The sequence below is a fragment of the Prenolepis imparis genome, unplaced genomic scaffold (assembly GCF_030444845.1).
Source record: "Prenolepis imparis isolate NDT839.2.m4 unplaced genomic scaffold, iyPreImpa1.0 SCAF_12, whole genome shotgun sequence".
NCBI classification, from domain to species: Eukaryota; Metazoa; Arthropoda; class Insecta; order Hymenoptera; family Formicidae; genus Prenolepis; species Prenolepis imparis.
In genome coordinates, this window is record NW_028141170.1 from 1,368,162 (window position 1) to 1,393,786 (window position 25,625).

Here is a 25,625-nt window from a genome sequence, read left to right on the forward strand (position 1 = left end):
GACATACGGACCTGGTACGACGATCCGCCTCCAGCGCGCGCAAGCGCACCGGGGATGACGGAACGGCCAGCTGTGCTGTAGGCTGCCAGGCTGTATACTCTTCTACTTCTCAATGCCCTTACTTCGTTCTATTCCCCACCTATCCCCCTGACGACCCTAGAGCCTCGCCGTCCACCTCATGTGGTTTCCACACATAGCCGTCGCCATCGTGTTCCTCACGTCATCCGGCTTTAGCTAACTAGCCGCGAGCGAGCGAGCGAGCGAGCAAGAGAGGAAGAGAGGAAGAAAGAGAGAGAGAGAGAGAGAGAGAGAGAGAGAGAGAGAGAGAGAGAGAGAGAGAGAGAGAGAGAAACGAGGGGCGGTGCGTCGCGACGCAGAGTGGCGCGACGCGCGAGAGACGACGATACGAGACGGACCCGCTCGCTCCTCTCGGTCGGCTCGGAGCGGACAGGAGCGGAGCGGAGAGCGCAAAGCCCACACCATACCAAAGCGCACACCACCAGCTTGCACGCTCGCTCGCTCGCAATAACTCTAAATTCGAGGCAAGATGGCGGCCGCAGCGACGGAGACCCCATCCGCGCACCTCGCGCTCGCCACGGGCGACAAGATCCTCGTGACCGTCGAATCTGCGCTGCCCGACATCCTCGTGGTGTCCTTCGTCCACGGCGCCAAGTGCTTCCAAGGTGCGCTCCTCGATGCCGCTAAAAGGTAAGATTATAAGGAAAGAGAGAGAGAGAGAGAGCGGAAAGAGCTCCATGTGTATCCTCATGGTCGGGTCTTTTTTCTTTTCTATTTCCTTTTGTTCACCGCGAGGACCATTGTTCTATTGTCAAAATAATAATGCTCGATTCCCCGAGCGGTGTTGAAATTTTACGGAGCAAAAAGGGCCATTTCCGCTGTTGAAGCTCAAGGTTTCCGCCGGCTGGAGGAAAGAGAGCTTGGAGACTAGATGATTCATCGATCCGACGATCCTCAGGATCAGGTTTTGCAAAAGAGTAACGATAGGTTTTTACACTTTCTCGCTAGATCGAGATTGATGATTTAGATCCATTAGGATCTCGTTGCTTCCTAGACGGTTTTGTTCGCGAATCCGAGAACAATACCTTGTCTTCGAAAGTTGATTGTATTCGTAGGTACTTTGATCGCTATTTACGAACAGAGTGACGAATGCACGATGGAATGTTTAAATGGAAAAGTTGTGTGATGATTAAGTCTATGGGGTTTGTTGATTTTTTCAGATAATAAAATGTCTGAGAAAATGTTGAAATAAGAGAGATTAGTAGAAATCTAAGGATTCTTAGAAAACTTTCGATTTTTTCCAAGTCTCGATCACCAGTATCAGATTCTGAAATTGCAATCGTTTGATGAAGCGGATATTAATGACTAGACTTTTTTGCTTTTTCTTGTGTTTTTTTGCTTGTGTAAATTGTTATTTTTCTCGAGTTTACGTAGATATCTTTTTGTAGTCCAGATTGTTCGAAAAACAAATGTCGTGTTCTTTTAAGAGATCTTTCTTGATTTTTGATGTAATTCTCGAGATCTTATTGTTAGAACGTGCAAGAAATTAAGGATTTAAAACTTTACATTTTAAATATTCAGAGACTCGAGGATCCATGAAATTTTATGCATTGCTGTACAAATTTTTTTCTCATAATTACCGAATTATATAATTTAGAAACATCTGAGACTTTTCTCGAATTTTAGAACTGTCGCATGCCGAGATTATAAATACATATAAGATAGATAAAGAATCCAGCGGAATGAGATCATTTCGGCCTAATATTATATAATTTTAAATTTTGAATTCTCTTAATTGTCGTAGAATTTAAGATGTTATACTTCAAAAACTTAATAATTCAGAATGTTTCAAATCTGACAGCACTAGAATTCCAAAAGGAATCGTTATATAATCGGAGTAAAATTAGGCGGTCACAAATGTGACGTGGGCTCTCGCGCATAGCAATTTTTGACTGTCAGACAAGGACAGTTCAAGGATCCTAGACTTTCGAGCCTAATTCATTTCGTTTATAAAATGAGTATGAATTGTAAGCAAATTCATTTAAAAAGATCTTTTGAAAGATCTCTATAATTAAAAATAATTATATTCTTTTATATATCATATTTCTTAATTATCTTCAAATATTATAATGATGCATTCTGTTTATAAGAAATATTCTAAGAAAGATTTTTAAGAATTATTTTTTATAAGGAATATATATATTGTTTGACAAATTAAATATTTATTTTTTTGTAAAAAAAATTATAATTCTGGAAATTCTTTTTTATTGTAAATGGAATGTATCATAAAATATTTGGGAATAATTAAAAAACGAAATATATGATATAAAAAAATATTAATTATTTTCAGTTGAAGAGATCTTAAAAAAAAACGACTTTATATATAAATTTTATAACTTTATATAATTTTTTTGATACTATAGCATTTATATTGCTTCGTTATTTGCTTCTGCAAATTTTTCAGATTTTGTAAATCTAAAATTTGGGTAGTAACCTTTGTTTAAGCTTCGCGAAATTCAGAATTCAAAGATCCTAAACTTTCGAGCTTAATTCATTTCATTTATATACTGAATATAAATTACGTAAGCAGATTTATTTATTAAAAAAATATATATACATTTTTACAAAAAAAAGAGCTAATTTTTGAAAATTTTTCGTATATTAAATGGTATGTATCATTATATTTGGGAATAATCAAGAAGCAAAATTTTAATACAAAAGAATATTAATTATTTTTAAGTTGAAGAGATCTTGTATAAAAGACAACTTTATTATATAAGTCACTTTTAATATCGCTTCGTTATTTGCTTTTGCAAGTTTTTCAGATAGATTTTGTAAATCTAAAATTTTCGAATAGTAAGGTTCAAGCTTGGCGAAATTCAAAATATCAAGGATGACATTGAGGGTCGAGGATATTTAATTACTACAATCCGAGGATTAAGTTGCCGCAGAGAAGGCGACGTCGTCGTCCGACGGCCGTCGCTTCCACGACAGTGTCAGAGACTTATGCAAACTCGGCACGAAATATATCTCACTTCCTCCGAGATGTAAACAGGCCCGGGTGTGCCGAAAGAGAGCTCTGATAATTTCGATAACTTATCTGTAAAATTTTTAATAGGAAGTACATCCTCTCCTCTTGAACGCTGGCTGGCGCCAGGATACCCAGGCTTTCCAGGGTATGGGCGTGACGAATTTGCTCCAACTTTGCGTGGCTCGCCTGTCGCAAACATAAGATGCTATATCTTCCATCCATTTTTCTTCCACTTACATATATATGTATGTATATTTATATATACACGGTGTCTCGCAAGTCGCTTATATTATTTATTCTCTCTCGATCGCGAATTCTTTCCAGTCCATCCACGATGCCGATAATTGAATGGATTAGAATTTTTTTTTTCCACGCGATATCAGATTAAGTTACCTTCGTTAATGTCGGAAGTTTATTTGAGATTAAGGAACGACGTTATATAAATTAATAATGATGTAAATTGTAAATGATGCACTAGCGGATCCTGACGTCGATAATGGGGGGGGGGGGGTTGCAAAATTATTTTATTTAATATTTTTGGTTTCATGATTAGCTTTTATTCCAGGATCAACGACGTCGATAGCTCTTTAATGTTTGTTTTTCTTTACTTATATTTTTTAAACAAATTCAGCAAAACTGTTTCTTTTAATTTCCAAGGGGGGGATTTGACCCCTCCCCCCCCAGGATCCGCTAGTGAAATAATGTATAATGATTTCTTTATTTAAATAGAATTTATATCGAGGCAAGGTGGACTTGAATTAATTGAGAAATATTAATATAGGATGAAGAAATAAAGAAAGTTTCGTGTCACCCAGTACAGGAAAGACTTGAAAAGACTTTGCCGCGATGACTCATGGTCTCGCATAGTAAACGCCACCTTGGTGTTATAGCCATTGGCGTTGTATCGCTGGCGATTTCTCGTTGATACGAGTAGTCATTTCGATTATTGGGAAATCAACTAAGTATACTCGTTGCATTAAGTTGAACGGCGTTTAACGCGAGTTAATTCGCAAAGTTTTTAAAGAGTTCTCGATGTATAGCAGGGACGCGTATGAATGACATTTTACACTGAATTCATTCACTCAAATTATTATAAACCGAGTTTACCGAATGATTCATTTATTGAATTTTATTATCAAAATTTACTACTTAAACCAATCAAAGTATTTATACATTCGAGTTTTATGGTCGAATATAATTATTTATCACTAATTGTGTGTGAATTGTATTTTATTATTAATTGTAAATTGGATTTACTGAACATCGTAATTAACTGAACATCAAGTTGAATTTGTCCAAAGAAATTCGCCCGCTGATTAATTAATTTTTACACAATTGCGTGCAATTATCCAATTTGTTTAATTCAGTTTCAAAGATGGATTATAATTTCGATATAACTTTGAAACCCCGGTTTCTCTATATCGTCCGAACATCTTTTGTTTAAACGTTCGTCCCGCTCGTCCAAGTAGCAATTTTGTTCGTACAATCGCTAGTTTTATTCTCTCCATACATGTACAGTTGTCTTTTTTCTCAGCGTACATCGCAAGGGGATATATGTGCCCCGTGAGTCCAGAGCTGGACTTCTCGCTACGACTGAACAGCTGTTGCCTGTTTTCTTACCCCCGCGCTCTGGCTTTTCTTGGCCAAGCCGGCAGACTAATGGCAGTCTCGTGTCGCAATTGCACTGCCAAGACTGGCCCTACACAGAGGCGAAGGGATTGTTTTTAAGGCCCGATCAGTAGTATATCTGATGAACTTGTTATAATTGAGTTACAATTGTTATTGAAAAGAATGCAGTAGAGCTAGTCTAGATCGCGTTGCTTGTCTATTGTTCATTTATGACTATTGTCTTGTAACAATGATATAAATGTCATTTCGGTTCCCATCAGCAACGTTCGACATGACAATATCGAAATTAGTGTAATTGTGTTTTTATTTAGTCTTGAATCTGCTTTTTCGTTGTAATGTATATTGTCAAATGTTGTCAAATTTTATCGAACGAGATATCGGAAAGATAAATAATCCAGATGGCAAGATTCTTGCTTACGGCCCTGGAAGCTAGTCGGGGCCACCGACCAGCCAGGCCTGGCTTGTGTCACGTTGTGCACGACGGTATGGTGCGGCAGAGGTTCCCATATCTTTTTCCGCTATATATTCCATCATTTTCCTTACTTCCTTCTAGAAAAATTATTGATACCGGAATCAACTTTGAAAGAATTTGTGAAAGTTATTAGCGAAATATTTATTAATTCATAAAATTATTTTCTGAGCAAAAGAAATGTTGCCTTCTCTTTTTTTTTTTCAAGAAGAATACTAGTAACTGGATTAATTTCTGAAATTTTTTGGTAATTATAAATAATGTTTATACCAATTATAGATATATGGGAGAAAAATTACATATGTATATATGAATTTATTTTGAGAGAGATAAGATTTTTGTCCGTCAAAATTTCAAACAGATTGTTCTAATAGAATTCTTATTAAACGCTCTATATTATATTCGCGTTTGGGAAAGATTGACTTGAAATCGATAACTTAATTAGTAGGTGACAATCCAAGGACATGAATTTATTAGACTGCGGAACGGAATTTATTGATCTTTCCGACGTCGAGCCAAAACACGTCCCAGCTGTGCGGTTTACGTACGATCCAAGGTTGAGAACCCCCAATATAGTGGTCTCGTGTTCGTCAGGAACAAAGGGAATATCGTCGACGTCTCTGAGAACGCCACCATTTGCGGGTCGAACTGCGAATGTGTGCGTGGACACAAAGCAGAGAAACAGCCACGTATGCCACACCGTTCACATTAACCGCCTGCTTTATTAACTTAAGAAATGAGCCAGTTGTTACAGTTGTTTTTAACGAGATAATTCACAACGTCGGAAAAAGAAATTGTATAACTTAACTGCGCCAAGTAGAAGATTAATAACTACATTCGATGTTTTATTAAAAAGAAAAAAAGCTCCTTGCTATTTAAGAGATTCTCCACAAGTTTACTTAAATTTAAAGCTGAGAGCCAAGTCGATGTCACGATTGAAGCAAAACTGGGTGGAAAAGAGACTCGAAGTAATCCTGGATTTTAATAAATTTGTGATTATATATAGGACTAGCTTTGTTGGTCGCGCAAATAAATTAGAGCGGGTAGACAAGCTCGAATTTGTCATCAGTTTCATCATAATCATTTTCACGTCGAAAAGCGAATCTGCTGATTCTCGATATTTCCTCCTGGCCATTTTTCTTCCCCCGCGCTCAAGCTGACTCGGAATTTCGAGGGTCTCGTATCGAGACCCAGAAAATATTAATGGATATACCGTCAGAGGCTGTCGCTCATTGTACGCTCCTCTCGAATCAATACCATGACATGGCCGTGTTGTCGGTGCACGAGAAGCCGGCGAAGCATACCCGAAAGCGTTGCCCAATCTTTTGCCTAGTCATATTCTCATTTTGAGACAGTTTTCATCCGAAGACTTCAACGCAACAATCTGACCGACTCACTTTCCGCGATAGACTTAAGAAAATTAATCTTAAAGTCGAGAAAATTTAGAAAGCGTAAAAATTCAGTCTTAAAATTGAGAAAATAAATCACTTGTTACTTTTAACGATAGATGTTTACATATATTAATTCGCGAAATTTTCCCGAGCGTAAAAAAGAAGTAAAGAGCCAAAGAAAAGTAGCATTACACGAGATATTTCTTATAAAGGAATATAAACCATTTTTAATTTTCTTATCAATTGATTTGTTTCATGATATAAGTAACTCATCATCGTACGATGATTATTTGCAACTTAATCTCTAATCAAGTATAATCAAGTATAACTTCAACAAATACTTAGGAAAGAAGGCACATTCATTATTTGCTACATCACTAATTAAAGCTTGAAAGTTCGAATGTTCGAAGCGGCGCAAAAGATATGTCGTAATAGACGTTTTCAGATATTTATTTAAATTTTAGGGTCGTGTTAAAATAATGCGAATAATTATGTTCCTGCAGAGGCCTTCCCTGTGGAGTTCAACCCCCGGAACCCGTATTGGACCCCGATGGCGACAAATTGGCGACGATCGCTGCGCGCTTCAGCTACTTCCAGGAACGGAAGATCGCGTCCTCGACGCCGGCAACCGCCCTTGTCGCCAAGGTTGACCTTCGCAAGAGCATCAATCCGCCCGCCAGATACAAAAACGCGAGGCCCACGGTGAGACTGAGGCCTCGTCAGGTGCTCTGTAGCAAGTGCCGGTCAATATGTAACGAAAACAGCGAAAATGTCGACGTCAGTAGGAAGCGAAAACACGAAGCGCAACAGCAGTCGCAGCAGGTATTACGAATATGTTGCTTGAGATTGTATATATAACGTAAAAAAAAAAATCTTAAGAGAACGTAAAAAATTTAAACCTATCTGTTTTTATCTCTTTAAAAACTCGAAACTCATAACTTTTGGTATTAAATGCGCGATAACGTAGATCAGTAATTCTTCAGATATCTTCTGATAAGTTTCTTAGATTTTGATAAGCGATCGATTCTTTTTTGGTAACTTTAAACCTATCGATCTTATCGGAGTTTCAACGAAATTGCTACGTGTTAGATCTTTGATCTAATAAGTTAACTTGTATAATGCACGAAAGACGTGAAGAACTTTTTGCGATTCTATCAGCTCGTTCCGGGTTCGACGAGAAGAAGCGATCGACGTTGCGGTCAACAACCACAAAAGACACAACGGACGCTATTATCGGAATGTCAGACGGAAAATTCGACCTCCAATCAAGCGACGACGAAGACAACAACCTCGAGTAGTACCGATTCGTCGAAGCTGGGAGCGTCGTTGATTCCGAAATTGTCGAGACTGCAGCCTAATGAGATCAGTACCGCGATTCAGAGCTCCAGCCAATTATCTGGTATTTATTTTTCACATATTTATTATGCTTTCGATGAAAAAAATTAATATATCCAGCATATTACTGCTGGAAAGAGCACAGCTGAAATGAAGTTGTGGCTATAAGCGATTAATTTAATAATTAATTTAATAATATAAGCGATTAATTAATTAATATATTTTGTGCGAGTCACTCTTGTGTGGGGAAATTAGAATAATTACGAGACATTTCAACAAATTCTTCTTTTCTCAAATAAATAATTTGCGCTTTTGCGATTTATTTAATTTAATCCAGACTTGACGTTAGTCATGTATCAATTGCTACATGTTAGATATATGTACAAGGAAAATGTCGAAGAGCATAAATTATGCTAAATTATGTACACCAGTTATTAAAACCGGTTGCATAAATAGAAGCAAAGTTCGAGTCTTGAGAGTTAAACTTTGTTACAATATTATTATCGAGTATATTTCGATAATATAAGATCTGTTAAATGAATCATTTAATAAATCTAGCAATAAGATCTACAAAAATTTAGTTTTATTTAATTTAATTTATTAATATCAAAATATATAAAAAAATATTATAGATTATACTATTTACGAACTTATCAAATTATATAATATTCTAATTTATTTAAAGGTAAAAATTGAACAATATTTTTTTTCTTCGTTTCTTGTTTTATATTATTAAATATGCGTTTCAATTTAAAATGATATTTAAATATACGATCATTCTAGATCCCATCTAGATCTGAACATGCTAGAAAAAATTTAACACGGCTGGATGGTTATTTCAGACAAAGTAAAGCTTGCAGCGAGTGCGCAATCTACGCATTGGCCTGTTAGTAACGAGGAGGAGGCGTCTTTAAGGAATGTATTAACGTCATCGCAGGAGCGAGTGGAATCGTCCGCCGACTGTGACAACAATCCTTCAATGGCCTATTGCGCTACGCCGAGGAGACTAAGCAGTTCGTCAGTGGAAAGTGCAAAAGTTCCTGAGGAAGAGGAAAAGAAAACCTTTGCGGCCGCGGATTCGACGATGAGATTGAGAACTGGCAGAGTATCGAGAAAGAAACGCTCGGTGGGTTCGATGGAGGACCTCTGGGACGAATCTGTGTTTGAGGATCCCACGAGGACCGCCAGAACCACGCCGGTGATCAAGATCTCTTTTGGCGCACAGGGCGAGGGAACTGTGCTCAAGATACCCGCGAAACCTCAAGATCCTGACGCGTACGAGCAGGAGACCGATGACGCTGATGATGTCCAACAAGAGAGAGATCCCTTGGAATTACCCAGATCCTTCGGCAACGATTACGAGGGCGAGGAAGACGGGCAAGAACAAGTGGATCCTCAGAAACAAGATGTTGTAAAGGACGCCAGCGCGAAGGCGGCGAAACGGGCTTTGAAGAAGGCGAAAAAGGAAGCTAGGAGGAAGATGTTGGGCGGAGTGTCACCAGCGAGATCGCCGTGTAACGGTTCGCCTAGGTAAGAGCGCGACGTCGGATATGAAAATTACATAAATCCGAGGATTAATCAGCTTATACAATTTTATAAATTAAATATCTATAAAAATACATTATGATTATATTATATAACTATAACGAGAAGAAGTGAAACGACAATATTATGTCAATTTATATTCCAGATACAATCCCACGTATGATCCGCTTTCGTACCATCGTCGGAAACACAAGGTGAAGCATAAAAAGAAGCACAAGGAAGGCCGAAAGCACAAGAATCAGTCGCAACAAGAACAACCGGAGTCTGAGCAACCTTGTCCAGACTCCGTGGAACGAGAGCAAGAGCAGGAACAGGAGCAACAGCAACAGCAGCAACAGCAACAGCAGCACCAGCAAAACTGGAACGTTTTGCCGGGTAGCGGCGAGTCCTACAGAGCTATCAAGGAGCAGTGCCTGAAGCAAAAGCTGTCGATATCCTTAAAGAGGCTCAACACGAACGCGTATGCTCGCTGCGATTACCCCGTGAGCAATGCGTCCTCCGGCTGCAAGAGTTCCGGCGGTAGTAGCGACGAGTTGAGCGAACACGAGCCAGAAGTAGAAACCGCACCGGACTTCCCGCCGCATCAGTCGCATCCTCTGGTCATGCGCCTAGCCGCTACTCCTGTGGCGCACTGTCACACAGCGAATGGCAGGCGAATGGACGTGGGCGACGTTGTGTGGGGCAAGATTCATGGTTTTCCCTGGTGGCCCGGCAAAGTACGTACAAAGTATTTCAAGAGAACATATTCTTTGATCGATAAATCTTTAATTCGAGACGTTACACGTATTTGATTACACGCAGGTCCTAAGTATCACAGTGTCCTGCAAAGAAGACGGAACTTCATCGGGTCCTCAAGCTCACGTGGCTTGGTACGGATCGTCAACGAGTTCGCTAATGTCCTGCGATCAACTAAGTCCCTTCCTGGAAACCTTTAAAGTATGCGCCTTTAAATAATATGTATAATAAATAAATAAATAATAAAAAAATTAAGTTCATACTTCAAACACGAGAGAAATGCACGCGAAAAAGTTAAATTTTGAAGTTAATTTTATGATGGCAAGTGATTTTTGATAATGACTTTGATAATGAACTTGTTGATGATAGTTGTGAATCTGATTTTGTTTAGACGCGGTACAACAAAAAGAAGCGCGGCCCATACAAGGAAGCGATACGGCAGGCCCAGAACGAGGCTCGGAGTCAGATCACGCCTAACTCGACCAGCAGCGTGTTGAATGTCTGTGGCTCGCCCCGTGAGGTTAACGTCCTCTCCTAAGGGAAGTTCTCTTACCATTCCTTACTGCCGAGCATCCGTCGGCGTGATAATTAAAGCGCTCGCGGCAAGAAAGTATCAACAAACAAGAATTTAATTTGTAGATATATGATTAATTTAAACATTTGCATATTAAATCCGCGATTGTTTCGAACTTAAATGTCTATATTATAAATCTTTGACTGGACTACGGATTTTTAAAATCGATTTTGTCATTTGTACATTTTCTTATCGTAATAATTATTACTGTTGACCAAAGTCCAATGCGATAACGCTTTGACGTCACATGTACGGGTCAACGTTGACTTCCCATGAGCGCTTGCATTAACGACGGATCGGAATTGTCGTGTAACATATAAAATTTTGTACATACCCTTTAGCGCTAATGAAATAGTAACTGATCGATGTTTTGTCAACCATTTGTCTCGCGATCGATCACTTGGAGCTAGTCGGATCGATAGACCCGATTAACTTTGATTAATTCGATATTTCGTTGCATAAATCGCAATTATATATATATAATTATATTGCTAGGAAGTAAATATTTTTTAAAATTAATTGTCGATAGAGTTCATATTCTTAAATGCTGAAATTGCGAATATAATAACCCGTGGATTCTATCTCGCAGAATTGTAATACTTTCGCATTTTAATGATGTAACATGTTTGAATTACTTCGTCACTGGATATTGATGGATCGTGTTTCTGAGATTTTGCGGTGCCCCTGTGGTAGGATTATATTTAAATGCAAATTTTCATTTATCTTCGACAAAAATGGCCAATGTTTGTGCGGTTGACTAGCTCCCGGCGAATCAAATCGCGAACATTTACTGCCATCGTCACTGGCTTTTCTGTCCTCGGCTTATTAAGCGGACGATAGCGTAAAAGTCTTACTATCTAGATATCTCTAGACTAATCATAAGTATTCACTGTGAGGTTCGTAATTTCTTTCGTTGATTAATCTCTCAAATTTAATGTCTCGGACGACGTGATTCGCTATACTATCCAAAAAATTAATAATTAAATTATTACTAAAAATTTAACAATTATCTGAGAAACAATTATCTCAGGCTGCACATCATGCAGTATATTTTTCAGACTTAATATGTATATATAACAATTTTAAAAAGTACTTATATACATTAAAAATTTTTATCCATAGCGCCCTTTGGGGTTTTCTTCGAGAGAGAAGTAGCGACAACATGTTTGAGGGATTAAGTATATGAATTATCGATAATAGAGTTATCAATTTTATTTCCGACGGCCGCCATAGTGATTCGAGTCGCAGATATAACTGGACAAGAAACGCTGCGTATGCTTGGGATTGTATTTAAATGTAAATTTTTATTCCTCTCCGAGACAAAGACAGCCAATGTTTACGCTTCGTGCCAACACTGCCGTGTAATTAAACAATCGATCGTTTGATCTTCGAGCAACGACAATTGTAAAGCAACTTTGTACAACAGCCATAGGTAAATTTCGATTCCTAAAAGCATTACTTAACTACAGAAGCAGAATTTTTTAAAAGAAACTTATGCGGTAATGAAAAAAATTTTTCAATTTTTAACTTCAAACTGAAAATGTTAAAAGTTAAACGTTGTGTGAATTTGTTTTATTTAACGGGTTTTTTAATAATTTTAAAAAATTGATAAATAAAATTCTGAAAATTTGCTTTCGCAAATTATTAAAAACGTTTGCTAAGCTCCAACTTAGTAATATTAATTAAAAAGAAAGAAATGCAACCGTGACTTATTAATGTTAATTATTACAATGTCTGAAAAATTCCAGAACTATCATTGAGTGAATTCGTGAATTATTTCAGAAAAAAAATAGTAGATCGGAACATTTGTTTCAATCCTAAAAAGAATATTGCAGAACCGCAATAGTACTTAAAAAAATCCTGATTATTGTTACATCGATGTTGTGCCACTGCCTCGACGCGATTTTCTTCCATAAAATATTATTTTGTCCAAAATTGATAAATTATTATCGGTTAATTTTTTTTTCGCAATATGTTCGTAATGTATATATACATATCCTGTGAAACGAAGATCTTGGGAAATCTTATTCGAAACTAATTTTATTTTAGAATTGATCGTAATAAATTATCAAGAGATTGCAAATTTACAGATTAGAAATCAAATTATTTTTTAATTTCCACTAAATGCTACAAATTATTAAAATATAATAATTTTTTAATTTTTATTAGATTGAACCTTGGGCAAAAAGTTATTCGATTAATCGCGAGACGAGTCTTGTAATTGCATTTTGTGAGAAATGTAAAGAAATCGATTGCGACTTACTTTTTGTTTAATTATTAGTTTGATAATTAAACATGAATGATTATTCCTGACACGTCGACTATAAACTGGTGCGAGAAGACAAGAATGTATGTATGAGAGAAAGACGGAATGAGAGAGAAAAAGCGAGAGAAAAGAGTGGAAAGTAAAAGGTGTTTTAAGTAACTGTGATTTTTTTGCAAAATGTTTTATATATATATTATATATATGTACGTTATATACATAAATATGAATTAATTTCTACACATAATATAAACGATGTTTCGATGTCGCTGTGTTTATACGGACTAGGCTTAACATATCGTTAACGAAAATAATTATTATGATCATTATTATTATCATTATTATTATTAATGATGATTATTATGATTATTATTCCTTATTATTGTTGCGGGCGGGCTGGAGTGTTGCTGATTGCTTGCTGTAAGTATATGAGGATAAATCGTATCGTCGATTATTAGCGCATTTTTACCGCCTCATTAAAGAAATTGAAATGGAAATGACATGAATTTGTTACGAAGAAAAGTTGTGTGCATTTTATTTTCTTCAGATTTGTTTATTAGAAAATTTTGTTATTCGTACTTAGGAGGAAGGCGCCGCTTTAATTTGCACCAGTTGGTTTATTTAATTTCTTTCGCATAATGTTTTGTGTTAAATAAGTATTTATGTGTGGCAAAAAGATATTCGTACGTTGCATTGATTCGTCATGAAACACATTTTCTCTAGACATAAATTTTTATTCGTGGATAATTCTATATTATATATATAATTATATATATTTATATATAATATATTTATATATGATTATATATAAATATATATATTTTAAAATTATATATACATATATAATAATAATAATAATAATAATAATATATATTATTTTTAAATATATAATTTATTATTATTGGTAAGTATGTATATATTCTTCGCTTTAGTGTTAATAAAAATTTTGTTATTTAAATCTTTTGAGATTTTATATTTTAAATGTAAAGAAAAAATATTGTATAGAGACAGAGTTTTAAATTGGGAGAGAAATTTATTTATTTATTATTTATTGAAAAATATTTGAATAACTATCTGGAAATAACACTTATGGCGAATCACTCTTGCTATACGAATATTTTTGCGCACCGTAATTAGCGCGTTGATTTAAGTATCACAATTAATCACTAATTTACGATATAATGTCGTAATTAATTTGGTGAAATTTTCAGGTGAACGAATCTTTTGAATAAATCGGCATATCTACCTCAAGCTGGCTCTTTATTTTTTTTTTACCTCTACAAAATGGACCATTTAAACTCAACTTAATTAACATTTTCCATAAACATAGATCTGATTCTAGCAAGTTTATTCGCGAGACCATATCTATGGTATCGAATTAATTAGTTAATCGTTGAACTGATGATTAGATAATATCCGTGCGTTAAAAAAAAGAAAAGAAAAATATTGTGTTTTCACAAATATACATACGTCTGATTTGCGAGACACCCTGTACACCCACCCAAATTGACGAGAGATCCCCTTTAGAGGGGATGCTTCCCCGTGAATGCGAATGCGCGCGCACACGTATCACTGATAAGAGACGGCTTCCTTTGATTTTCCGGCATAGGACCGGCGTGCCGGTCTCGAGACCCTCTCTCGCACCCGCCGCACCCTTGTGTTGTGTTGGCGCCGCGACGCATCGCGTCGCGGAACGAAGATGCATCGCCGGAAGGTGCACGAGCTTTCAGGTAATTCGGCGATAAGCTCGAAGGCATATTTCAGCGAGAGTATATGTGATCGCGAGTTTCGCTCTTTTTGCCTCTCGCCAAAATACAACTAAGTTTTATACAATGACTTTACGTACAGTGATTATAGTGTTTACGTATCGGGATTAAATGGTTCCACTATTGATTAATTATTTGAATGAGACTTGAATAGTTTTTAAAAATCAAGGATTTTGACCGGCTAAATTTTAGTTTGAGATTTGATTATATATGTATAAATCAGCCACATGTTTGTTTCAATCATTGAAGATTTCTTGGAAGAATTTAAAGTCAACGCCTCTTCAGCGAAAATTTAATACGACTCCTGATTAATTACAAAGTTATCGTTTGAAAGTGCTGTTTAGTCAAAAAACAAGCGAAAGTAAATAAATAGTAAATAATAAATAACAATTATTAGTGCTAAGTTGGTTCCAAGGATACTTTATTTTATCAAAAACTTAGTTGTGTGTTTGTGATTTGTTTTAATTAAAACTTTAATCGAATAAGAAACCATTTCCATATATAATTTATATTATAATTTAATATATTATAATTTATTATAATATAATTCATATTATAATTTATATTATAATTTATATTATAATTCGCGAGTTTATATAAAAACTGAAAAAAATGATATTTTTAATATTAGATATGACAGAGTGGACAATTACAATTCAATACTTTTTTATTGTATCCCTTTAAACTTTCATTTCGAAGATGAGCATATTCAAATTTTATTAAGATTCATAAAGAAAGAGGCGATGTATGAATAATCAGGAACACGTTGCATATATATCACTGATTATGTGTTATAATACTTTCTTATTTATAGAGATAATTATACATATATTTATCATTACATATATATCTAATTCATTTAATTTTTATTAATTTATGTATACTGGTCACGCGTGCAATACTATATGTGATACCAACAGCACGTGTGCTGTAGCCACCTTGTATAACGGAGTCTTGTGCAATCGATCGAACAAGCACGACGTGGCACACTCCTGGAAAAGTACCCGTACCCTTGCATCACCCTATATGCAAATGATTGTTTCAAAATCTTTCAAAAATTAATTTTGTTAAGTTCGGTGTTTCGAATTTTTCTTATTTAAAAAAAAACGCATTATAAATTTTCCTTAATCTTTTATTAATGCTGTATAAAAAAGAGTTTTATAGAAATACTTTTCTAATTGGCTAATTAAAATTTATTATTCCGCCCTTTTAATATTTAATTTTAACATTTAAATTCAACTACTCTCATATATATTTTTTATAAAATTATCTAATATTATATAACAGTCAATGTACGATTTAATGGATGGTTTCTCGATATCTAAAAGAGAACGTATAATTGATCAATAACCCAAATTTTTTAATACTTATTAATACTTATTTAAACATTGAAATCTCAAAATCGAAGGATGTCTTTTTATTCTTTTGGCTAAAAACTTCGAATTTACGCGATTTTGGCCAGATTTTTTTTTCTTTCTCCTTAAATCGGTCATGTCTCACATAAATCAAATAAAGAGATATGGGTCATGAAGGTGCTTATCGAATATAAGAAGAAAAAAAATGCCACTTTGCTCTTTGAGGACCCCGTTACTCTCGTCTTTTCTACCACCTTCCCTTTCTTAACCACCCCTTTCGCGCGCAAGCTCCGTTCATTCACTGATAGCTGCAGCTGCGCAAGTTTCTGCACAGGAGAGTACGTGCACACCCTTCCGCAACTGCAGTTGGCAGTACGCTGCTCTTCGGGTTGCAAATCCGATGTTAGTTAACACAAATCTGACAACGATTGTAATTCCTCTAACGTTTTATACACTAGTGACGTGTCCCGATATACAGCTCGTTTATTATCGCTATCTCATCAGTTTCTGATGGATATAAGGCCGAGCTTTCCTTCCCGATAAAAATTTCAGAGTGTCTTATTGTCATGGAGATGCTTAACAGCGACGATTGAGGGATTGAAAGCGAAAGTGGCGTAAGTCGGCACATATATCGCTTTGAATTACCCTTAAATTACATAATTATTACAAGTTACAGCATTATTATATTTTTTCTATCATTGTAAATAATATCTTCATTATGAACAATGTGGAAATTAATTGCTCTCGAGTCCTGATGCTATGATGATCAATTTTTTGCTCACAATATTATTGCGATTAATAGTGTTTATATTAAAGTTATACAAGAGTAATCTCAAAGAGGTTCCGTTTAATTAAATAAACATGTTTTTTATTAGAAATTGTTTGCACAACTTATATGTAAATAGTATTATGAGACAATAATTATGTTGTTATATAGATTTTCCGCTATATATATATATATATATATATATATATATATATATATATATATTGTAGTCCCGGACGAATTATGAGACACGTGTGGGATCGTCCAGGGATATATTATATAATATTAATATTGTACTTTTCATTATGCAGTGTTGTAACTTGTGCTATGTGTTAGTTTCAGACGAATTATGATACACGTGTCGTCTGAGAGCGCGCATAGGTATGATCGGATGAAGCGGAAAGGTGCAGCTTTCCTCACGAATCTCTTCAAATCGAGAAAGCTGACAGTAGGAATGAAGATTAACGAGGACGAAGAGATGGAACGCGCTAGGGTGGAAACTCCTGGTGAGATAATATTCCTTCATTATTTCTTCATTATTGAAAAAAATGTCTAAAAAATGTTCGATAATATTCTACGAAAATCCGTAAAGCTCCTTTGATTCTTCAATTATTCATTAATCACACTTTTATTGATTCAAGATTAAAAATGTATTAATGTGTCTTGTAGGACAAAACTTTTTTTATTGGAAAATGTATAAACCCGCCCTCATTAATTTTATATGATTAATTTAAAAATCAATACAGAATTATATTAATATGAAAATACCATGTGTATTGAATGTTATTAAATGACAATATTTATTCATTAAGTCGAAAGACAGTAATGGTTTTATTTTATTCTACTTTTTCTAAATTTAATTAAATTCAGATAAAGAGAGATTCAATTATAATAAATTAAGCTCAGTGTAATAAAATTTAAATTATTGTTTGCTCCATATATTTAATTGAGAAAACAAAATTTAGTTAATAGATTATATACATATACAGGGTTTCTATAAAGTCTGTTGTCACCCTTATATTTCGCAAACGGCTCAAAATTATGAAAAACCGCGAAATACGCACATCTTGGGGAAACATCCCTTCCAACTTTCTTAAAAGAGTAGCCCCTCGAAACGTTCGTACACGTATTTCGCGGTTTTTCATAATTTTGAATCGTTTGCGAAATATAAGGGTGACAACAGATTTTATAGAAACCCTGTATGTATATAAAAAGATTAAGAATGATATTTTGTATTTCATATTCGTTTATAATAAAAGAGCATAAAGCGCATAATCGATAACACCAAGCGATATTGTCTGCAGCAATTATTACCACCGCTTGTCGCCGGAGCGGCTCGGAGAACGATAACACGATGTCGCGAATTCCGTCGACCTTGAGCGTGACAGCGGTGGACGTTGTCGTCTCCTGTCAGCCGTCACCCTCGCACTCAATTCTGACCCTGACACCCGGTAGAACACGTAACATCGATCAGGATATGGAGGCGCTCAGACTGAGTCGTCAGGACAATCCTTTCTTACAGGTTTGGTCCGATTATTATTATCCTATCAGAGACGATTTTTGCGATCTTTTGATCTCAACAATTTTTCGATCTCGAATTCTCGAATATATCTCGAAAAAAATTAAGTATCTTTGTGATTTTTCAGAATTTTTTTTAACTTTAAACTTTAATGTTATACGTAAAAAAAAAGAATTAAATTTTTTTAATCGTTGGCTTTCTGGTTATAGAAAAAATAACAATGTTATTAATAACATAGTAAATTCTTCTATTTCTTACAAGTGTAATATAATTGTACGTTTTACTCTGCAATATACATATCGACTCAATTGTGCAAATTTCCTCTAATTATGCAGGTACTAGCAAGTCGAGAGAGCCTTGTAGAATCGATCGAGGAGTCCGAGTCTGACGATGCGATTCTGATGTCGCAGGTAAGATCCCAAATTCAAATTTTTGAAGATACAAGAAAATTTTAGAAATTTCTAGACAAAGTGATAACGATACCTCATTTTCTAACATAATTCTTAATATTCTAAACAATTTTATATACTATAAAGAAATTTAATCGAGAGTGAAATAGTTGATATTGTAGCCTTCATCAAATCTATCTTAAAGTAATAGCAACAAATTGCTCGAGTTTAAAAACTCAGTCTTAAAATTAAGTGAAAAATCGAAAAAGTACGAAACTATGGTAAAAAGACATAAAATTTGTAAAGAAGTTTGAAGAAATCTTCAAGAATTAACACAATGATTTGATTAAGAAGTGACAGCAACTTTTTTTAGATTCAGTTAACTCTGATTAAGTAAAAAATGACACGTTATTTTATATTTTGATTTTTGGCTTGGATATTCGCGATTCATTTTATTAATAAATTATTTTAATAAATTATAACTATTCGTAATGTTAACTATTCATAACTAGTCATAACGTTAAAAAGTAATTTAAGAAGAATATCCTATAACTTTATATCATAATAACTTCCTAGCCTAATGATGGTTGAATTGATTTCAACGTAATAGCTTTATATAAGAAGACATGAATTGTAGTTTGTACAAACATGTTGTTCGACATGCTTAAAATTTTTAATGCTTTCAGGAATTAGGCGACGCGGATCCTCTCACACTCGCGCAGGTACATGAGCACCTGGTCCGCAGTCCACCTCCGGCTTCGTGGCCTAATTCCACAGCCTTCCAGTTTCCTCATCAAGATCAGAATGCTACCCCATTCAAGAACGACGTGGTACCACAAGTTAAAAGTCCTTCAAAGACGCCCTCGCATCGTAATAACGAGCACGAGCTCTCCAGGAGCGAGCCGTTGACTGATATCAGAGGTGAGAATTTCAACAAAAGGACGTTTAGGACGTGCACGATATTTCTTCTTTAGAAATTGAAAAAACTGACTGTAAGCTACTTAACTAAGAATCGATGGAACGCGAGTAATATCTACGGATATTACCAACTAGAACGTGTGTTTGTTTCCTCGGAGTCGATAATAATTATGAATTATTCAAGAAGATATATAATGAACATGTATTATATATGTATATAAATATGTATATGTGAGAGAATGAAATTGTTTAATCGAATCGCGGCAAGAAACGAGGAATTCTCCGCGTGTCTAGGTAAAATTATGCCTAACATGTGATATACCTTGGAAATGGAAATATAGATCGGAGCTTCGGTAAATCGATCCATTCACGACAAACGTTTACGTCCGACCTTGGCATTGCACTTATGGACACGCGCGATATCTCGCTCTCTCTTTCTCTTTCTCATGCATATTTGTACGTTGCATCTTCTTTTAACCCGAATAAATTAAGAATAAATTATGGAAACAAGATTTCTCGGTGAGCGGTCGGAAATATAGTAATAATAAGTAATAAGTAACTCTTTATTCTATCGATATCGTCGAATCAATAAAGTTTCAAGGCTTATATGATAATATATATGATCGTATCTATCATATCAATTTTTAGTAATTACGTAATTGTATATAATTTATAGATATATTTATATATATATATGATTATACACACATATGTATATGTAAATTTTTTTTCATAATATAATTTTTATAACATGAAAATCAGATATATGACGTCTCTCTAAATCTGGAATATTTGATTTTTTTTTTATTCCAGATCGGCATTCTCATCCTTTCTCGTTACTACATCCGACGCCGATTCGTTCCTTGTCGGAAGTTCGACGACTCCATCGATCGGCCGATGATAGCGTGCAACTAATGTCGAACGAATAAATTTCGCCATTGGATCTCGATTCGAGTGGTTTCTCGCCAGAGACGATATCCAGAAGGATATCGATTCTCAGCCTTGCTGACTGTTCTTCGCGAACTGCAGCGACTGTTGACGAGTCGGAGAAAATTTCGTACGTGGAAACGAAATTTATGATTGATTCTAGACAAGGTTTGTGCTAATTAAGAAGATTGTAGAATGAAGAATCGTCAAGATTTCATATTTGATCAGATTGGGGCTATGATACGTTTGAGATTGATATGATAGGATCACAAAGCGATTAATAAATATTTTCGAGCATGATTTTTAATCGCAATTAATACGAATAGAATATATGAAAACTTGGAAATTCAATAGTTCAATTGAATTTGTTTTTCAATCAACTGTAAATTATTTCTTGCGAAATGTTTATGTGGAATGTTTATATTGCAATATATAAATAATTTCAATTGATTTGAAATTTTTAATTGATTTAAATAATGTTGATTAATCTTATATATATGTGTCTCGAAATTTGTATGTGTGTGGGCGTTAACAACCTTTCAATAAGTAATTCGCAATTACGATCATATATTTTATCAATAGGCCTATTTTTTATAATCATTTTATAAACAATCAAAATACACAACATCGACGTTACTTTTTTATTTAATAGTTAAATAATACGTTCTTTATTTCATTTATTTATTCGCGAATAATGTATGAGTAATTAATGTTAATAATTAAATGCGCGCAGATATTCAGAAAATATTCACACTTTAGCTTTTTAAAGATACGTCAAACCGAAGAGTCTAAGGATCCAAAAATGTTGTGGAACGGATCTGATACACGCTAGCTTGCAAAAGATTTTAAGAATTGCACTATTACATAATTAATATTGAATTAACGAAAAAATATTATCTCTGCTAAATCGTCAGCTGAGAGTTAGATGAATATTTAATATATTGGGTTTTCAAGTTTTAAATTTATGCAATTCGGAATTTTCGAAATTATATATCTTTAGACTTTGTCTCAAAGAGCAATATATCGTTATGTAATAATCGTTAAAGCACGCGATGCATAATTATTAAATTATTACCTATTACATGATAGTATCGAAATCTATTGTTAATATGATAGTTATTGTTGACGCACATGTCTGTAATTATTCGTGCAATTTAAATGTCTATTTTGTGTAGCTGTTTTACTTGAATCTTTTCTATATCACTGAATATATTAATTAATAATTCTTGATTGTTAAGCTAGTAAAAATATTTTTCTCGATCAATTATATATGTAGAAGTTTATTTTTTTTTTACAATATATTGCGAGAAAATTATAAACACAGAATGCACAAACATTTTTCTCTGCTATTAAAACTCACTTTTAAAGACGACTTTTAAAAATAATAATTGCACATGAAAATAATCAACTGAAAAATAATTTTAGTGCTGACGATGCGCCAAATGTACAGGCCTCAATTAAACAATTCCTCAAGTTAGATAAATAAACGAATAGTAGTAAGATCTTTTTTATGAGACAAAGCAGTGGATGGATTTATCGCAATAACGATTTACTTCCGATATTGAAAGTAACATTTCTTTTAACGATAAAAACCGTCGTCAATGAATTCTCAACGAATCAGAAGTACTCTTGTTTATTCTTCTCTTTCTAGAATGACGATTTTTCTAGACAATGTAAAAAGAATCTGACGTGTTCTCTCTAGATCTAATTTAAAAAAAATTTATTTTAAAGTTATATAAAATAGTAGTTGCGGAATTCTTTTCTGTAAAAATTAAATAAAATTATTAAATTGCTGGACTTGAAATGTTAATTAGCTTTGCCAACATTTCTCGATCATTAAATGTTAAATCAATTGACATATAACAATATCTATATTTTTATATTAAATATTAAATTTCATTGAAATTATTTATCATTTACAAAGTCATAAAAAAGAGCTTAAATTTCGACTTGCATTAAAATTTCTGAAAGTTTTTAATTGTATATTGAATTTATTTTTAATTTATCACACACATATTAAAATTAATACCAGAACCCGTCAGTTTCTTGTATACATTTGTCGAAAAATATTTGATACAATTTTTGGATAAGTTTAAATGATAGTAGTAATGGGTGGCCAACCGAATGCAGTAGAATTATATCAGAACATTATAACATTATAACATCATTAAAGCATTATTATTAAAATTCATACATATTCATATATACTCATTCATATAAAAGTCATATAAATCAATCGTTAGGACAACTTCGAACTCATTAATATAAACTGACATGAGTATAACTATTATATGAAAATTAAAAGGGGGACGATTTTTCTCTGTGCAAAAGCATCTTATAAATATATATACGTCCCATTTCGGTCGTGGCCACCCACCGATGAACACAGTCGGTGAAATTTTAGCAGGGTTTATACAAACTTTGGAAAAACAGTGTAGTGAAGTACCTATAGAAAATTACTATATATCAAATTTAGAGTCCAATTGATTTGGCCATTGAGAGAATTGAGATTAATTATATTATACTTGTATTTAGAGATCTTATAGCGTTAGTCTGAGAAAGCGTTCGCGGCGAAAAACGAGGTATAAAGTGACAAAAAAAAAAGACAGTAGAGAGACCTATTTAATCTAGCCAAGTGTAATATATTAATATACATTCCACACACGTGAAATGTTCGCGGTATCGAGGTATCATGTAACGCGTTTGAAGCAAAAGCGAACTATGTTCGAAAAATTTGTAGACTCTATTCTGAATATATCCTAAGGCGGACTTTTAAGTAAATTAAGTGGACCATAGGTACGACTTCTTTATGTTTTTAAAATAGCTTACAAATTACAAACTTTGTCAATCTCTTCCTTTGAACGAATGATACATTAAGGCTCCTGGGTGCTCACCGCGGCCATATTGGATTGTGACGTCAGAGGCGAGAAAGCACCCGCTGAAAATTCTTAGATGCCATTTTTTAATGAAAAGATATTTCGATTAAACAGCACTTCAGACGGCTTTAGCACACTCTTAAAAAACCCCGAAAACTATCCTTTTCCTTTTATAATCAATCAACAGCTGTAAAATGATCGAGATATCAGACTTTGACATGCGGAATGACTGCGCATGTGCAAAGACCAGACGAACTGGGCTTCATAATATTACATTTTACAGCTGTTGATTGATTATAAAAGGAAAAGGATAGTTTTCGGGGTTTTTTAAGAGTGTGCTAAAGCCATCTGAAGTGCTGTTTCATCGAAATATTTTTTTATTTCGAAATGGCATCTAAGAAAATTTAGCGTGTGTTTTCTCGCCTCTGACGTCACGATTTCGACATGGGCGGCAAGGAGCCAGGAGCCTTAAACAAGGACATTACCGAGCATCTCCGTAATATCAGGGATTCTCAATACCAAAGATAGCTAATACATTTGAATCTATAAGTGGTACAAATTACATTTATTCGAGAATCATGATTTATCATTAAAATGTTGATGATACCAGTTGGGTAAAAAATCGGCGATCCGATGACAAAGAATCCGTGGTAGACAGAATTAAAAGATAACTCTTAATAAGGACAGAATTGTCATTAGCGGATACTTTTCAATAGCCAATGGCCTATAAAAGCATGTATTCATCGAAGGCATTGAATCACATTTAATGACAAACGAAGCGAATATTATTATCTTTTTATCGAGACTCTGTGAAATTTCGAGGCTGTGCGCGTGAATTAAAAAATCTTATCATTCATTGCACGCTGCAGAGATTTCAAATTAAAGAAAAAGAGTATTCTCAGGTGGACGCACAGCTTAATTTAAAACATTCTGTAAAATGTAATATATTTACGTAGAATTGCAATTACAAAGTTCTCCATATGTAAGGTCTCATAACAGATTGAATAATACTTTGTCGCATCATTTCATGATAATTAATTAAAGGGATCGATTGCAACATTGACTTTCATCCATTGACTTTTCATTTGTCTTCGCAATTATTAATAACATGCGGATTTGTGCGCAAATACCAACAGCGAAATAAAGTGTACAAAGCAACGACGCATAATTAAAAATAAGCGAACTTTATCGAAGAAATAAAAGTATATTAAAAAAAAAAAAAGACTGCAATACATGTCCGAAACTATATATGTATAACAGAACGATTATATAAAAATTGTTTATTATTTTTTAGTGTATATACATATAACTCTTATTTATTTCTTGAAAATCTACTTAAACTTTTTATATGTGTATATATTTCGCTGTTCGTTTTTGCGAACATAAATCAGTGTCGCGGTTATTAATAATGTTATTACATACCTAAGCGAGTGTGTGTATATTGTATCGAAGAGACAGGAGTCTAACACACATAAATTATACACATATAGACACTTGCATAGTATGCGTTTTGCGATCGCGCAAAATTGGCGCCAAGATCTCTAGATGTGTTTGTTGTTTTCGAATAAAAATGAAATATATTTGTGTTACTGTAAACATAACCCTCATACGTTGTATAAATCTTGCGTTTCCTATTTTTCCTTACACATCAATCTAATAACATCTCGATATTGAAATACGCATATAATGTGTATTACATACCTGAAGCACTGAAGACATAGTTACATCAAGAGGATTTTACAGGTTATCCTTTGCTTCAAGATTCACCGATTACTTGAGTTAATTATCACTCGCGTATCAATCGTAACGTACTATTTCGGATTTCGCGACACTTTATTCTTGTGATTTCACATTATTTAAAACACAGTCCGTTTTATAAATACTTCGAAACTTGATCGATCACTCAGGACAACGAAATTATCGAAGCAATCCTAATCGCCGGAAGTTCTGCGCTTTAAACTCAATTTATGCAGCTGGTGGGATCTTTTCGCGCATGCGCAGTAGCGTAAAAAAATGGTCAGCTTGTGATGATCAGCTGACTCTCAGTAGCGTACACACTTTATCGAGATTTATGGTACCGTTAGGAGCCCCTCAGAATTCAAGAATGATAAATGTAATA

General features: G+C 34.4%; 2 protein-coding genes and 1 long non-coding RNA gene across 4 annotated transcripts; 2 read left to right on the forward strand and 1 right to left on the reverse strand.

Annotated features, from left to right (window-relative positions):
- The first annotated feature begins 410 nt into the window (after window positions 1-410).
- Window positions 411-14,241, forward strand: LOC145944194 (uncharacterized). The gene is made up of 7 exons (XM_083052392.1): window positions 411-708; window positions 7,042-7,360; window positions 7,697-7,937; window positions 8,716-9,403; window positions 9,564-10,134; window positions 10,220-10,354; window positions 10,545-14,241. Exons 1-7 carry the CDS (start codon window positions 548-550, stop codon window positions 10,689-10,691), a joined length of 2,262 nt encoding a protein of 753 aa, XP_082908518.1. The 5' UTR covers window positions 411-547; the 3' UTR covers window positions 10,692-14,241.
- LOC145944198 (uncharacterized) lies at window positions 2,323-25,574 on the reverse strand. Its single transcript, XR_014426635.1, has 2 exons — window positions 25,208-25,574; window positions 2,323-3,235 (listed from the first exon to the last, which is right to left on the reverse strand). It is a non-coding gene; the product is annotated as an uncharacterized LOC145944198 (long non-coding RNA).
- On the forward strand, window positions 14,451-24,728 carry LOC145944197 (uncharacterized). Of its 2 annotated transcripts, none has more exons than XM_083052398.1 (6): window positions 14,451-14,720; window positions 17,214-17,383; window positions 18,182-18,399; window positions 18,732-18,806; window positions 19,472-19,706; window positions 20,517-24,728. In XM_083052398.1, exons 2-6 carry the CDS (start codon window positions 17,227-17,229, stop codon window positions 20,630-20,632), a joined length of 801 nt encoding a protein of 266 aa, XP_082908524.1. In that variant the 5' UTR covers window positions 14,451-14,720; window positions 17,214-17,226; the 3' UTR covers window positions 20,633-24,728. The 2 variants fall into 2 exon arrangements, with proteins under 2 accessions (XP_082908524.1, XP_082908523.1); XM_083052397.1 differs by lacking the exon at window positions 14,451-14,720 and adding an exon at window positions 16,120-16,725.
- Window positions 25,575-25,625: the final 51 nt, after the last annotated feature.